General features: G+C 36.4%; 1 protein-coding gene across 4 annotated transcripts in view; it reads right to left on the bottom strand.

Moving 5' to 3' along the window:
* Positions 1-17633, bottom strand: part of FCHSD2 (FCH and double SH3 domains 2) — a 303187-nt gene that overhangs the window by 145918 nt on the left and 139636 nt on the right. For all 4 annotated transcript variants that reach the window (XM_045484109.1, XM_045484108.1, XM_045484111.1 and 1 more), the window contains exon 4: positions 8006-8082. In XM_045484109.1, coding sequence (XP_045340065.1) covers positions 8006-8082 — 77 coding nt within the window. The remainder of the gene's footprint in view (positions 1-8005; positions 8083-17633) is intronic.

The following is a 17633-nucleotide window of genomic DNA, read 5'->3' as shown; positions in this document are numbered from 1 at the left end:
CATGATCACCACCAACCCAACCCACAGACTCCATCAAGTTCCTCTCTGTTATTCGTTACATGGCTCCAGCACTTTTCCTTCAATTATACATATTTTTATGTAATTGTTAGTCAATGTCTGTCACTCTCACTATAGTGAATATTTCATGAAGGTAGGGGTACATGTCTGTCTCACTATTGTATTCCTAGGGCCTAAACACATGGCCTAAGATTTAGAAAGGTTATGAAAATACATATTGCATGAAAAAAATGAATGGATATATATATTACGAGGACTATACAATAAAAAGAAAAATCCTTGTAAAGTTTAAAAAGAGGTCTTTGGAGAGTAGCAGATCTATAGCATGCACACATATTCTATATAATGAGACACCATGAAAAGAAAATAATTTAGTTACAAGTTAATCAGAAGACCTGGGTTCAAGTTCTAGTTCAACCAAAATAATCATATGTAGCACACTTCACTATACTTTCATTTCCTCAACTGGCAAATGGAGAAAATAACAAAAATACCAGCACCATGTATCTCACAGGGTTATTTTATAATAGTAAATGCAAATGAAGTAAAAACCCTTGGCAGAGATTCTTTTAACGAATAAATAGTAACAGAAGCAGAACTGTAGTAGAAATGTTAGTGCTTGTTAACATAATAGTGATAGTTGCAATGGTAGTGGTATTTTTCATTAAACTGAGGAAAAATAATAATGGGTGTAGAGGGATTTTAAATGTTTTTATTTCACTAGGCTCCATATATGTAATTTTGTGGCATAAGATACTAAGCATGTGTGGTATTTTGCTATTCTGCACAGGTCATGAAATGAGGCTCAAAATTATGACAGGAAGGAAATTCTTTTAAGAAACTATCACATGCTAGATACTATATGTCATATATTTTTAAATTTACATTATCATTTAATTCTCATGTGAACTTTGCAAAATAAGCATTATTCCCATTTTTCAGAAGAGAAAAGTAAGGCTCAGAAAGACTGCAGAATTTTCCTAAGGCTACTCACCTGGAAACAGGACTCCCACGGTCATAACCTAGACTTTGCCATTACCACTAACCAATCCCAAAGTAATCATCTAATCTCTGACCAACACCTGCTGTTTTCACTCATTCTCTTTAGGATTCTGACTCCAACAATTATTTAAACTCTATTGGAATCCACAATCCATTCTATCTTACCCCCCTTCCCCGTCTCTTCCCTGTCTCGTATTTCCCTTCTCAGCTCCTCATCCAGACGGTTTTATGCTCCACCATTATAACCACTCCCTATGTATATATACTTATTACCCTTGCCCCTTTCTCTTTCTATCATTCTAATCTAATTTCAACCCTGGGGGCACCTGGATGGCTCAGTCATTAAGCATCCGACTTCGGCTCAGGTCATGATTTAGCAGTTTGGAAGTATGAGCCAGGCATTCGGATCTGCACTAACAGATTCTCTCTCTCCCTCTCTCTCTCTCTCTCTCTCTCTCTCTCTCTCTGCCCCTCCCCCACTTGTGTGCACATGCACACACTCTCTCTCTCAAAAATAAATAAACTTTAAAAATAAAATTTCAACCTTGGTTAAATCCAAAGTTCTGTTTACACCATACCAGTCTCTGTGTGGCAGAATGTTACTGGAAAAAACCATAATCATGCTGCCTGGTCTCAGTTTAAATTGATGTCTAATACATTCTAGTAACTCCTTAGTGCTATGCAGCAATTCTACTATATTCCCCTAAATCCTCTTATTCTCTCAATCTTCTACACAATTATTTCCCACTTTTTCCTCTCATCTCACACCTCTACTATGGCCACACTTGCAGCTGATAATGAAGCTACCAGAAGACAATGCCTACATGTCCCACCACATTTACCAATCTCCCTACTTCTGCACCCATACACTGTCATCTTTCTTTTTACTTGGAAGAACTACCTGTGCTCTGAAGGCCAACCCTTTGTATTTACACTACAATCTATAACTTAAGAATAGCAATCCAGTAATTGTGCTTCTTCCTACAACATCAACTTTTCCCTCTCTATTGGATGGATCTCTAAATATGCTATAATGTCTCCCATCTAAACAACAACAACAAAAAACAAACAAACAAACAAACAAACAAACAAACAGGGTCACCTGGGTGGCTCAGTCGGTTAAGCCTCTGACTTCAGCTCAGGTCATGATCGCACAGTTCATGAGTTCAAGCCCGCATCAGGCTCTGTGCTGACAGCTCAGAGCCTGGAGCCTGCTTCGGATTCTGTGTCTCCCTCTCTTTCTGCCTCTCCCCTGCTCACACTCTGTCTCTATCTCTCAGAAATAAATAAACTTAAAAATTGAAAACAAAAATCCTCTACCACCCTCCATTTCTCTCTAGCTACCACCCCAATGCCTGCTTCTTTTAACAACAAAACTCCTTGAGAAAACAGTCAGAAATTATTGTTTCTACTCTCTCTGATCCTGGACTTTCTTGATTTAACTTAAATAAGGCCTTAGCCTCCACCATTCTTCTGAAAGTGCTTTGTGAGGTCATCAAAAATCTCCTTATGGCTAACCCAATGGTCAATTCAAGCTTTGGTCCTATTATTCAATTTATCAGCACAATTTACCTAGTTTATTCTTGAAAAGCGTTCTTTCCTCAGCTTCTAAGACATCATTCTCTCTTGACCTACTCCTACTTCACTAGCCACTTTTTAATCTTCTTTGCTAGTTCCTCTTCATCTCACTGCTCTGTAAATGCTGGAGTGCCCCCAAAGTTAATCCCCAAGCTGCTTCTCTTCTCTAACTACACTTACTCTTCAAATATGAGTATCCAGGCGTTTGGTTTTTAAATACTGTCAATATACTAACTATTCCTGAATTTTTATTTCCAGCCCAGACATCTTTCCTCTCCTCCACTGCCTATTTAACATATCCAACTTGGACATTTAGTAGGTGTTAAAACTGTAATGTCCAAAACCAAATTCTTCATTTTCCTAAAATCTGTTCCGTCAATTGATTCCATCTCATTTATGGCTACTCAAACCAACACATCATGTTTAATTATTCATATGTTTTATTGTCTTGTTTTCTCTCACTAGGATGTAGGCTCCATGCAGCAGAAGCATTGTTTTATTCACTCTTATATTCTCAGCACCTAGAACAGGGTTTGGCATGCTATGTAAGGCACTCAATACATATTTAGTGGAGGAAAGAGAGGAGGGAATGATGAGGCCTAGATGTAATCCCAAATCTGTCTAGCTCCCAAACCTTTCCTCTGCTCCTGACATAAAATTGCTCTGGGTCCCACTAATAACGCTAGCAACAAGAGAAGGGTCTCTTCACTGTAATAAAGGTATCAAGCTTTGTGTATCCTAAGGCTTTTGTGTATGTCTAACATGATTTTGGTCTCATTTCTCATGCACTATTATTTTCTTATCTTTTTTTTTTAATAACTCACCATTTTTTTTTAAACTTATTTTGAGGGAGTGTGCGTGTACATGAGCAGGAGAAGGCCAGAGAGAGGGAGAGAGAATCCCAAATAGGCTCCATGCTGTCAGTGCAGAGCCCAATGCAGGGCTCAATCCCATGAACCTTGAGATGGTGACCTGAGCCGAAATTGAGTCAGATGCTTAACTGACAGAGCCACCCAAGCGCCCCAATGACTCAACTTTTAAATTAAAATGTATGTATTTCACAACTTCATATGCTAACTGAAAAACAAATGACACTTGCCATAATAATTAAGTTATAACTACTAAAATTCAAAAATGGTCATCCACCAAATACCATCTAAAATCATGCTGTGCTGTGAGGGGCGCCTGGGTGGCGCAGTCGGTTAAGCGTCCAACTTCAGCCAGGTCACGATCTCGCGGTCCGTGAGATCGAGCCCCGCGTCGGGCTCTGGGCTGATGGCTCAGAGCCTGGAGCCTGTTTCCGATTCTGTGTCTCCCTCTCTCTCTGCCCCTCCCCCGTTCATGCTCTGTCTCTCTCTGTCCCAAAAATAAATAAACGTTGAAAAAAAAAAATAAATTTAAAAAAAAATAAATAAATAAAATCATGCTGTGCTGTGAACTATCTTCCATATGGGTATTACAATGGAAAACAGAGAAAACTTTACCAGGAAGAATTATCATTAAGAAACAAACTTGGGGCGCCTGGGTGGCTCAGTTGGTTAAGTGTCTGACTGTTGATTTTGGCTCAGGTCATGATCCCAGGGTCGTGGGATGGAGCCCCGTGTTGGGCTCTGTGCTGGGTGTGGATCCTGCTTGGGATTCTCTCTCTCCCTCTGCCCCTCTCACCCCTGCTTGTGCACACTTTCTCTCTAAAATATAAAAAAAAAAAAAAATAAAGAAAGAAAGAAATAAACCAATTTACTCTGACTGTGATGATGGTCACACAAATCTACATATGTGATAAAACCCCACAGAATTTATGAGTGCATATAAGACATGCACAAAGAAGTGCATGTAAAACTGGTGAATTCTGAATTAGATTGGTGGGTTTTATCAATACAAGTTTCCTGGTTCTGATACATACTACAGTTATGTAAGGTATTACCATTGGGAGAACCAGGTGAAAAGTAGAACTCTTGGTGTTAGTTTTTCTAACTGCACATGAATCTATAACATTTCAAAATAAAAAGTAAAAAAATATATATATTAACAAAACTATACATCCTCCCTAGGACTAAAAATATAACAGTGTACATCAAGAAGACTCTAGAAAATGTGATACATAAGCTCAAAGTCTAAGATTCATTTATACAGTAACTGATGACAAGGAGAAAATACAGTGTTTAATAAGTAAGTGTTCATGTAGTACTGTTCTTGCTAGTAAGAAGGGAGAATATCCAAAAGTGTAGGTAACAGAGGTAAAGGCAAGGAGGATGACTGATTTCAGTGTAGTTGAGGTGTGGTAACTACAACACAACTATAGCTTGAGGTGCTCACAGATTAGGGAACTAAGGATAAGAAAAGAAGTGGACAGAGATGAGGAGAGAAAGGTAATCTGGGGCCAGGTTTCTTCATACCTTTGAATATTTTTTTTTTTTAAATTTTAAATTTCATCCTATTGACCAGGAGAAACACATGAGATTTTCAAGCAGGGGAGTGACAGTAGGCCTATTTTACAAAGACATAAAGCGATACAAAGACATAAAAGGTGGTACTGCAACTAATGAAATTATGAAAGGGAGAGATCACAGGCAGAGAAGCAGCTGCTTAATATTCCTAAGAGAAGATGAGATCTAGAAAGAAGTCAAAGTTGGAGGCAGTTGACTTTGGTCCCCAGGCTAAAGAGTTAATAAAAACATGTGATCATTACTAGTTTATAGGCCATATTTACAGACAGGAACAAGATAGATAAGATTACTTAAAACAGTCACTAGTGAGCTGAGGGAACTTTGAGCAACACTTATAAAGAAAGGACTTGCTATGGTCTGAATGTCTGCATCTGCCCAAAATTCCTATGTGGAAATCCTAACCCACAAAGATGATGGTACCAGGAGGTGAGGCTTTTGGGAGGTGATTAGGTCATAGGCAGATTATTGCCCTTTATTTTTTATTTATTAAAAAAAAATTATTTTATGTTTATTTATTTTTGAAAGAGAGACAGAGTGTGAGCGAGGGAAAGGCAGAGAGGGAGGAGGACAAAAGTTCTGAAGTGCTCTCTGTGCTGAGAGCAGACAGTCTGATGTGGGGCTCAAACCCATGAACCATGAGGTCATGACCTGAGCTGAAGTCAGTCACTTAACCGACTGAGCCACCCAGGCATCCCAGATTAGTGCTCTTTTAAAAAAGACCCCACAGAGCTCCCAAACCCCTTCTACCGTGTAAGGACATGCTAGAAGTTGAGAAACCTGCAACTCAGAAGAGGAACATCCCCAGAACCCGTCCTGGTCTCAGACTCCCAGCCTCCAGAAGAGTGAGAAATAAACTTGTCATTTATAAGCCATCCAGGCTGTGGAATTTTGTTGTAACAACCTGAACAGACTAAGACAGGGGTGACAACTTGTCCTCAAAGACTAAAAAACAAAACAAAAACAAAAAAAAACAGGTCCAAGAGAAAGTGTGTTCCAGTTGTCCAGTTTCCAGTCCTTCAAGATGCCTGTGTATCCTCCAGGTCTACCCCTCCTCTCACCCACCAACCCATATACTTCACACCAGCCATGCTGGACGGCACAGTTACCTAACACCCATATTTTCTCATGCCTTAGGGTGCTACTTCTGCTTAGAATTCCTTTTGCCCAACCCTGGCAAACTCCTGTAAGTTCTTTGAGGCTCAGATCTAGAGGCCTAGGTTTTCCTCTACAGTCCCAATGCACTCTCCACTCCTCACCCAATACCACAACTATTTACAGTAGCTATCTCCTGTAAGCTCCACAAGGACAGGCACCACACCTCACAGTCTCTCTGATCCTAAAGTGTAATTTAACAGCTACCATATAGCAGATACTTTACATCTATCTCATGAATAAATAAATCAATGACTGTTTAAATAGCTGTGTGATCTTAAGCAAGGCATATAACCCAAGACTTACTTCCCTAACACATAAAAGGAAGATAACTATATGTAATTCACAGGGTTGTTTTGATAATCATGAGAGATAAGCTGAAGTTCCTAGCACAGTATCTGGTATTTAGCAAATATTTAGTAAAAGTTGGCTTAACCTACTTTTTTTTTTTTTTGGCTTAACATACTTTTAAAAATAAGGTTGTACAAGCTAGCCAGGGAACAGAGCCTTTTTATCCCTACTTCTTTGGTAACCTGAATCCTGAATTTCAAACAAACTTAGCATATAGCCTACCTACATATAAGCTGGAGTCCTTCTTTATCACCAGCAAGCAATCTCTTCCTTGGTCAGGCTTTCTTCATGTTCACAATACTGAACTACATTAACGTTGTATCTCTCATTCAAGGTTTTTGCTCTACTTGTCTCTTTTGCCTAGAATTTCACATCCTCTCTCTTCCCCTCTTAGCTGAATTTTAAAGATACCGGGAAGTCCACAAGAAAATCTCTATTTTTGTTTATTTTCTTGGTTTGCTTTATTATTCTACATTGCAATTATACAAATCTATTACTTACAGCTATAATGCCACCTTCCAAGTTATAAGTCAGTCCTGCAATTGTGAAGAACTATTACATTTCTTGTTTATCTTTCCGTTTTCTAGTCCTGTTAACAATATTTGATGTCGGTTTTCACTGACAATCTAGCAACATGATTTCATATTCAGACTCTAAGCCATACACTTGAATATGGAGTTCTTAATTATCCTGGGTTCTCTGCTATCATTTCATGGGCATTAGTTTTAACTGCAAGGTCTAAAATCTTGACTCTGACTTCTGGTTCCCTTAATAAATACTAAGGACAGTCTTGAGCATAAAAGCCAACAATCACTTCCAAATTAATTTCAAAAAAAAAAAAGAAAAAAGAAAAGAAAAGACATCAAATCCTAAACAAAATTACAAAATATTACAATAACTTTAAACATATCTGTAGGTCACTGAGGACACAATTTATATTCTATTGTCATCTACCTTCTTTAAAATTTGTATGTGGGATACTGACTGGCCAATTTCTGTATACCCTGTTCTGTGTGTGTGTGTGTGTGTGTGTGTGTAAAACCTAGAAACTTTTCCCTAGGCTCACAAAATTTCATTGTTCCAAATTTAGAATTTCAGAATTAAAGAATCCATAAACATGGCAGAACACTATAATCTTCATTATTATTGTAATAACGTGTTTCATTTGTAGGTCATTCAGGAAACAATTTGTGTTCCACTGTCATCTACCTTCTTTAAAATTCCATACATGCATTTTAATCAATTAAACAAAACACAATCTTGGTTTAACACGTAAGAAAACTATTTTATACAGATTATTTGCATATGTTGTGGAACATTAACATTTTCTGATAATTTTGAAATTATGTCTAAAAACATGGCAAAGAAAAGCAATTTTTTAAAACTACTGAAGTCTACATTATCTATATGACATGGCTCTGAGCGAGAAAATAGGCAAGATCTACTTATTAAGTTACCTGTAATCATTCCGATCATCAGTTTTTATTCCAGGCCAATCTCTCTTCAGATATTGACTAGCCAACTTCTGGATACCCTGTTAAAATACACACACATATATATGTATTATAAAATAAGTACTGTGCCATAAAAAAAACTCTTTTCCTTAAAATACGTTACTTGGCAAATTTCATCTTTCCAAATGTAAATTTAACTCAGAAGAACCAATGATAAATGGCAGAACATTATAACTTGTTTCATTATTGTCACAGTCTTCTCCTGTGCATTTTTAGGAAAGGGTAACTATAGGGATGAAAAAATTGAAACTTAGTTGATATGCTTTCCACTTCACCAAATTACTTGACCAGCTAAAAACAAACCGCCTCTGGAATATCACAGGTTGCACATCTGCCCACCTCTGCAGAACTCTGATTACACAGCTTGACATCTCAATTTCCCACCATTCCTCTGCGGTGGCATTGCCCTGCGTTTCTAAATCCAAACTCTCCCAGATCATGAAAGGCACCATTACTTTCAGTTGGGAGCAGACAGATACACATTCACTTGTAAAAGAAATGAACAAACCTTGGTGTTATTCCATATTAGTCATTTTGATTCAAGACAGATTTTAAGGCTTTTCTTTTTAAATAATACCATGGCACAAATTACTTCAAATATAGAAATTAGTTTTACAAAGAAATATACCCACATATTGTTATCCATACAACATAAATGTGGATAAAACAGAATATTTATCTACAATAGATACAGTGGTATCAGGATTTGAACAGAGAAGACTATTTTATTTTTTTAATGTTTGTTTATTTTTGAGAGAGAGAGAGAAGAGCACAGAGTGGCTGGGGGTGGGGGGGTGGGGGGTGGGTGGGACAGAAGATCCAAAGCATGCTCTGCACTGACAGCAGCAAGACTAATGTGGGGCTTGAACTCATGAACCATGAGATCATGACCTGAGACAAAGTCAGATGCTTAACTGACAGAGCCACCCAGGTGCCCCAGAGAACACTTTTACTGGCAAGGTTAAACTACTCACTCTGAATACAGAATATCTTACTTTTAGATGGGATCATATGTGGTCCCCTAATAGTGCTAATGTAATGATTAGAAATCATAAACTTTAGGACACTCTTCTCTCCATGCAACTTCAAATAGAATAAATAAAATGCTGAAATGAAGAACAATCACATTAATTAACAGACTGCCTACATTAAGCAGAGGCTGCCCAAATAAAATCAATGCTGCACTGCATACATGACACCTTTCTACTAAGGTCTACTGCCAAATCAATTTGGCTTGATTAAATCCATTGTTGAATGCTTCTATTTATCATTATTTCAATGAGCCCAAAGGGTAGCAGGAACTGTAAAGAAGTTCCTTGGAATCTCAAGTTCCTCCTGAAATTGGCAATAGTTTGGTTTCACTATTACAAGGTACTGTGTATTCTGAGAACTCACATACAACGGCATAGCCACAATACTTCCATTTACATACCTTGTACTTGGGGATCTCTATCATTAAATGTTCCTTGAATATGTACAGTAATTTTTCACCTCTGCACCTTCTTCATACTCCTATTTCTACGAAATAACTTCCTATCACTCTCATTCCTACCTGCTGAACTCTCACCACCGTGCCTTTAAGCTGATTTTTAAATTTCCTAACAAAATATTCAAAATTATATATAGGAAAATACAAAAAATTTTACTGTCTAGGTATTTAATTTCATTTCATTAAAACTGAATAGTTTATCATTCTTTCTGCATTTATTAGCTGGAATTCTTTTTTTTTTTTTTTTTTAACGTTTGATTTTATTTTGTTAAGAGAGAGGGACAGAGCACGAGCAGGGGAGGGGCAGAGAGAGAGGGAAGACATAGAATTGGAAGCAGGCTCCAGGCTCTGAGCTGTCAGCACAGAGCCCGACACGGGGCTTGAGCTCATCAGCTACAAGACCATGACCTGAGCCGAAGTCAGACTCTCAACCAACTGAGCCACCCAGGCACCCCTAGCTGGAATTCTTTTTTAAAGAGCCACCCTTCTTGAACTATTTGGTTATCCTGAGGTACAGTTCTTAAAAGAGGGGCAAGATAAATATTTGATTTGTCCAGTTTTGCCTAAAGGTGAACAATGGATTTTTAAAGTAACATTATGAACTCATATATTTTGAATAATGGATGTATTTCAATTTATTGCAGTCACTATTCTTTTGATGCTCTAATTGTTACAACTGTAGTCAGTAAGGAGTTCCTCCCAGTTGGGTCCCACATCATGACCCCAACAGACTTTGATAGTTCCTTTGTTTTCTTTTACAGGTTCTATTCTAGATCTGCAGTAAGCTAGTTTTCCAAGGAATTCTGACTCCTTTCTGGGAGAAACCAGATTTAGAGACCACAATCTAGGCATTTCCTTATCTTTCAAGTCTTTGTGTCTTTAAGAGGCTTTTTTCTAATCACTGTATACAAAGTAGCTTACCCTCCACCCAGTTACTCTCTCTCATACCGTATCACTTATTTATAATCCTCATTATGATACTGTCTGGTTTACATAAATTTTACTCTATTTACCAACTATAAACTTCTTCAGGTAGGGATCTTGTCTTTTTTTTTTTTTTTTTTTTTTTTAATCACTATGTCTCCAGGCTATAGCAACAAGGCTAGCATTTAGTTGATGCCAATCACTAATTGCATGAATAAATGCCACCTACATTATTCTATATCAAATGTACAAGAGCCAAACTCCTTTTGTGTTTTTGCCATTCGGACTTAGAAATGTCTGAATCAAAATTTCTCTGGTTCCTCAATTTTTCCTCAGCGGGGGGGGGGTAGGGAGCAGGGCATACCAGATTTCTAAGATTGTTACCAGGTGGTTTTAATATAATAAATAAATTCCTTTGTAAAATTACAGTTAATTTTTGACCATTTCCATTATTGGAAGAAAACATATGTGTGGATATTCTAAAGCAATAAAAAAAAGTAACAAATTTGTTCCATACTTAGAAGGCAGTACACATTAATTTTTGTGAAGGTTCCAATAAATAAAAATCCCTGAATTAAAAGAACTCATGTGCACAGGAATAAGAAGTATGCAATATAAAATGGGAGGCAACACGTGGTCACTACCAAATTAAGTGGCAATATATAAGTTCCAAGGTGAAGAAAAGATTGTCTAATTTCTTTTCTTTATTTTTATTTAAAAATTTTTTTTCTTTTTTTTAGTGTTTAGTTTAGTTTTGTTTTAATTAGAGAGAACGCACATGTCAGAATGGGGGAGGGACAGAGAGAAAGAGAGAGAGAATCCCAAGCAGGCTTTACACTGTCATGCCACAAAACACAAGATCATGACCTGAGCCAAAACCAAGAGTTGGATGCTCAACTGACTGAGCCACCCAGGCGCTCTTCATCTGATATTTTCTTAATGAGTTACATCTAAGTGACATGATAGTTGACTTATCCAGTTTATTGCAAAGTGGTTGCAGAACATTTCATACAGAACATGGGATGTCTGAGCCTCAGATTATGAGTAGGACTAAGGCAGAATGACAGCACTCAAAATTTATATAAAACAAATGAATATGACAAGCATTTCTACACATGTATTTCTCTTAACTCTGTTAGGCAGAGTTATTTTTATTTTATTTGTTATTTTTATTTGGATTATTTATTTATTTATTTATTTATATTTTTTATTTGTATTATTTTTTTAATATGAAATTTATTGTCAAATTGGTTTCCATACAACACCCAATGCTTATCCCAACAGGTGCCCTCCTCAATGCCCATCACAGAGAAATTGGACACCTAAAAGGATATATAATTTACTTATGATCACATAACTAGCTGGTTTGAGTTAGAATCCCTACTTATCATTCTAAATCTTCACCAAAAAAAAAAACCATTGCTTTAGAGTTGATTTTATCTAATTCTTTAAAAATTTCTTTTTTTCTTTTTCAAATTTTTACTTAAATTCTAGTTAGTTAACATATAGAGAAAAAATTTCTGAAATTACTTTTTTTTTTGTGCATTGTAAGTTACATTAGCAATTTCTAGAGCTCTGAACCACAAAGTTGAACTGTATTAAACTGAATGAGCCCTTCAGAGATGAGATGAGGGATTCATGAAATAGATAAACAGTGAGATCTTTAGATGAAAGACTTTATTCAAGTTAGTTCACAGAGGCAGGAATCATGATTTCTGTGTGCTCCATGCAGCTGTTCAAGATCTAATCTGTATGGATGCTCAAGAAATACTCCATGGCCATTATAGGAAAGGTCTTAAATAACATTTGATGCCTGTGAAAGCATGCTATACTTAAATTAACTGGTTTCCCTTTTATATGTTATGCTTAAAGCTACATTGTATGAATGAAAGGTCTGTATATAGACAAAATAAAGTCTATTTTAATTAAGTGGCTAAGAAAAATAAATCTATGGCTGGCAATTTTCTAAAAAGTGTTTTGTTTTTTTTTAAATCACTTCCCTAGGCCACAACGTTATTCTCTAAAACTGGTGCACTAAACACATATTATTTACTTCTATTTTCCTGAGCATCACTGATGGATAATGTTGATTTGATTTCCAATACTGTTTACTCTGTAGCACTGGTTTCCATAAAAATGTGCTATCAATATACTCCTTGGAACATCCAAAAACATCTCATTCCAAATTTTTAAAAGCTATCAGTGTCTGATGTAAGACTCGCTTTGTTTTACCTCTCAATAACACTTGCTATATTGCTCTAACAAGTGAGGCAACACAAAGAAAGCCACTGTTTAGTAGATACTGGGAAATGAACTGATGGCTTAACCTTTTGCCCATTTACCACAGCAAGCTGAGCAAGAATGTGCTCCATGGCACTCACACAGGTTATTCTGTACCCATTTCGGCCCCTTAACATACAGGGAAACTTATATTTAAATTTTACTAAGGGTTTGCCATCAAATGGCTCTTCAAAATTATAGGATACCATGTTGTATATATACTATACCTTTTTATTGTGAAATTCCCAAGATTATGTTAAAAATTAACAAGTCCACTGTATAAGTTGAATGGTTCTAAAACTGATATAAATAATAATTGTCTTTACTATTCTTTTTTAAAATTTTATTTATGGAGGGGGGAGGGGCAAAGATATGGAAGGAAAGAATCCCAAGCAGGCTCCTGCTGAAGCGGGTCTCAATCTCATGACGACAAGATCACGACCTGAGCTGATATCAAGAGTCTGATGCTTAACCAACTGAGCCACCCAGGCCCCCTTCACTATTCTTTAAATTACTTTAATAGTAATGGAGAACTTCACCCCTACCCTTAAGGAAAGTTTTGAAATATTTTTCACTGTTTTCTGTTTTCAATTGTAGTTAGGGTTAAAAAAAATTAATCAGTATAATCTCATGTTATATATTAACATTAAATACATATTTTAGCCTTTTCTTTTTATCAAAAATAAAGACTAATTTTGTTTTAATTGATTACATAAGACAAGATCTAAAGACATTTTTAAATGACCTATCCTATATGATTTGAGAACTAAATAATTAAAAAATAGATGAAATTTAACATTCATTCATGATTAAACACTGTCAAGATGAGAAGCAGAGGGATCTTTCCTTAACCTAATAAGGGTGTATATGACAAACCTATAGCTAAAATACTTCTAATGGAGAGCAAATGTTTTCCCCCTTAAGACTGGGAAGAAAGCAAGGATGCCCTCTCTCACCAGTCCTTTTCAACACTATACTCATAGTGCCACCTACTACAACAAGAAAAAGAAAGAAAAAGAAAAGGCACATAGATTGGAAAGGAAGAAATAAAACTATTTTTATTCACAGATGATGTGACTGTGTATGTAGAAAACTCTAAAGAACCTACAAAACAAAATAAAACACCTCTGGAACCAATAATTGAGTTTATCAAGGCTGCAAGATACAAGGATGACAAAGAAAACTGGACTGTTTTCCTACATACCTGTAATAAACAAATAAAGTTTGAAATTAGAAAAAAATGTATGATAGCATTGAATAAAATATGAAGTACTTAAGTATAAATCTAACAAAATATGTGCAGGAACTTTATGCAGAAAATTCCAAAATACTGATGAAAGAAATCAAAGATCTAAATTAATGGACAGATATCCAATGTTAATAGATTGGAAGACTTCATACTAATAAGATGTCAACTGCTCCCAATATGATCTATACATGTGAAATCCAAATGAAAATTGCAGAAAGCTTTTTTGAGGATATGAACAGCTTGACTTTATTATTTATTTATCTATTTTTATATTTTTAATTTACATCCAAGTTAGCATATAGCGCAACAATGATTTCAGGAGCAGATTCCTTAATGCCCCTTACACATTTAGCCCTTCCCCCTTCCCACAACCCCTCCAGTAACCCTCTGTTCTCCAGGGTTTAAGAGTCTCCTATGTTTTGCACCCCTCCCTGTTTTTATATTATTTTTGCTTTTCTTCCCTTGTGTTCATCTGTTCTGTGTCTTAAAGTTCTCATGAGTGAAGTCATATGATATTTGTCTTTCTCTAATTTTGCTTAGCATAATACCCTCTAGTTCCAACCACGCAGTTGCAAATGGCTAGATTTCACTCTTTTTGATTGCTGAGTAATACTCCATTGTATACATATATACACCACATCTTTTTTATCCATTCAGCCATCGATGGACATTTGGGCTCTTTCCATACTTTGGCTATTGCTGCTAGTGCTGCTTATAAACATTGGGGTGCATGTGCCCCTTCGAAACAGCACTCCTGTATCCCTTGGATAAATACCTAGTAGTGCAATTGCTGGGTTATAGGGTAGTTCTATTTTTAATTTTTTGAGGAACCTCCATACTGTTTTCCAGAGTGGCTGCAGCAGTTTGCATTCCCACCAGCAATGCAAAAGAGATCCTTTGTCTCTGCATCCTTGCCAACATCTGTTGTTGCCTGAGCTGTTAATGTTAGCCATTCTGACAGGTGTGAGGTGGTATCTCATTGTGGTTTTGATTTTCATTTCTCTGATGATGAGTGATGCTGAGCGCTTTTCATGCGTCGGTTGGCCATCTGGATGTCTTCTTTGGAGAAGTGTCTATTCATGTCTTTTGCCATTTCTTCACTGGATTATTTGTTTTTTGGGTGTTGAGTTTGGTAAGTTCTTTGTAGATTTTGGATACTAACCCTTTATCTGATATGTCATTTGCAAATATCCTTTCCCATTCTATCAGTTGCCTTTTAGTTTGGCTGATTGTTTCCTTCACTGTGCGGAAGCTTTTTATTTTGATGAAGTCCAAACAGTTCATTTTTGCTTTTGTTTCCTTTGACTCTGGAGAGGTGTTGAGTGAGAAGTTGCCACGGCCAAGATCAAAGAGGTCCTTGAGGATTTTGATGGCTTCTTGTCTTACATTTGGGTCTTCCATCCATCTTAAGTTTATTTTTGTGTGTGGTGTAAGACAGTGGTCCAGGTTAATTTTTCTGCATGTCACTGTCCAGTTTTCCCAGCACCACTTGCTGAAGACACTGTCTTTTTTCCATTGGATATTCTTTCCTGCTTTGTCAAAGATCAGTTGGCTATACGTTTGTGGGTCCATTTCTGGGTTCTCTATTCTGTTCCATTGACCTGAGTGTCTTGATGATTACAGCTTTGTAATACAGCTTGAAGTCTGGGATTGTGGTGTCTCCAGCTTTGGTTTTCTTTTTCAAGATTTCTTTGGCTATTCAGGGTCTTTTCTGGTTCCATACAAATGTTAGGATTGTTTGTTCTTGCTCTGTGAAGAATGCTGGTGTTATTTTGATAGGTATTGCATTGAATATGTAGATTGCTTTGGGTAGTACTGACATTTTAACAATGTTTGTTCTACCTATTCCGGAGCATGGAATATTTTTCCTTTATTTGTGTGTCTTCTTCAATTTCTTTCATAAGCTTTTTTATATAGTTTTCAGTGTACAGATTTTTCACCTCTTTGGTTAAATTTTTTCTACGTATATTATGGGTTTAGGTGCAACTGTAAATGGGATCAAGTCCTTGATTTCTCTTTCTGTTGCTTTATTGTTGGTGTATAGGAATGCAATCAATTTCTGTGCATTGATTTTCTATCCTGCAGCTTTGCTGAATTCATAAATCAGTTCTAGCAGTTTTTTGGTGGAATCTTTTGGGTTTTCCATATAAAGTATCATGTCATCTGCAAAGAGTGCAAGTTTGACCTCCTCCTGGCCGATTTGGATGCCTTTTATTTGTGTCATCTGATTGCTGAGGCTAAGACTTCAAATACTATGTTGAGTAACAGTGGTGAGAGTGGACATCCTGTCTTGCTCCTGACCTTAAGGGGAAAGCTCTCCGTTTTTCCCCACTGAGGATGATATTAGCGTTGGGTCTTTCATATATGGCTTTTATGATCTTGAGGTATGATCCTTATCCCTACTTTCTTGAGGGTTTTTATCAAGAAGGGATGCTGTATTTTGCCAAATGCTTTCTCTGCATCTATTGAGAAGATCATGTGGTTCTTGTCCTTTCTTTTATTTATGTGATGAATCACACTGATTGTTTTGCAGATATTGAACCAGCCCTGCATCCCAGGTATAAATCCCACTTGGTCGTGGTGAATAATTTTTTTAATGTATTGTTGGATCCAGTTGGCTAGTACCTCTTTGAGGATTTTTGCATCCATGTTCATCAGGGAAGTTGGTCTATAGTTCTCCTTTTTAGTGGGGTCTTTGTCTGGTTTTGGAATCAAGGTAATGCTGGCTTCACAGGAAGAGTCTGGAAGTTTTCCTTCCATTTCTATTTTTTGGAACAGCTTCAAGAGAATAGGTGTTAACTCTTCTTTAAATGTTTGGTAGAACTCTTCTGGAAAGCCACCTGGTCCTGGACTCTTGTTTTTTAGGAGATTTTTGATTAGTAATTTGATTTCTTTACTGGTTATGGGTCTGTTCAAATTTTCTATTTCTTCCTGTTTCAGTTTTGGTAGTGTACATGTTTCTAGGAATTTGTCGATTTCTTCCAGATTGCCCATTTTATTGGCATATAATTGCTCATAATATTCTATTATTGCTTATATTTCTGCCATGTTGGTTGTGATCTCTCCTCTTTCATTCTTGATTTTATTTATTTGGGTCCTTTCCTTTTTTTATTTGATCAAATTGGCTAGGGGGTTATCAATTTTGTTAATTCGTGCAAAGAACCAACTTCTGGTTTCATTGATCTATTCTACTGGGTTTTTTTTTTTTTTTTTTTTTTTTTTGTTTCGATAGCATTGATTTCTGCTCTAGTCTTTATTATTTCCTGTCTTCTGCTGGTTTGGGGTTTTATTTGCTGTTCTTTTTCCAGCTCTTTAAGGTATAGGGTTAGTTTTGTATGTGAGATGTTTCTTCCTTCTTTAAGAAGGCCTGGATTGCTATATACATTCCTCTTATGACCACCTTTGCTGCATCTCAGAGGTTTTGGGCTGTGGTGTTACCATTTTCATTGGCTTCCATGTCCTTTTTTTTTTTTTTGCATGAAACATATGTTTATTATTTTAACAGTTAAAGTATTTAAAGTTCATCAAGGTTGTTAAACAGTATAACCAAATTACTGTCAACAATAATCAGAAGTAGAAAAGTTTTATATATACATATAAATATATATAATGTTACACATATATAGTAT

The sequence above is a fragment of the Leopardus geoffroyi genome, chromosome D1 (assembly GCF_018350155.1).
Source record: "Leopardus geoffroyi isolate Oge1 chromosome D1, O.geoffroyi_Oge1_pat1.0, whole genome shotgun sequence".
Classification (NCBI taxonomy): Eukaryota; Metazoa; Chordata; class Mammalia; order Carnivora; family Felidae; genus Leopardus; species Leopardus geoffroyi.
Note: the sequence above shows the minus strand (reverse complement) of the source record. Positions and strands in the feature narration are given on the sequence as shown.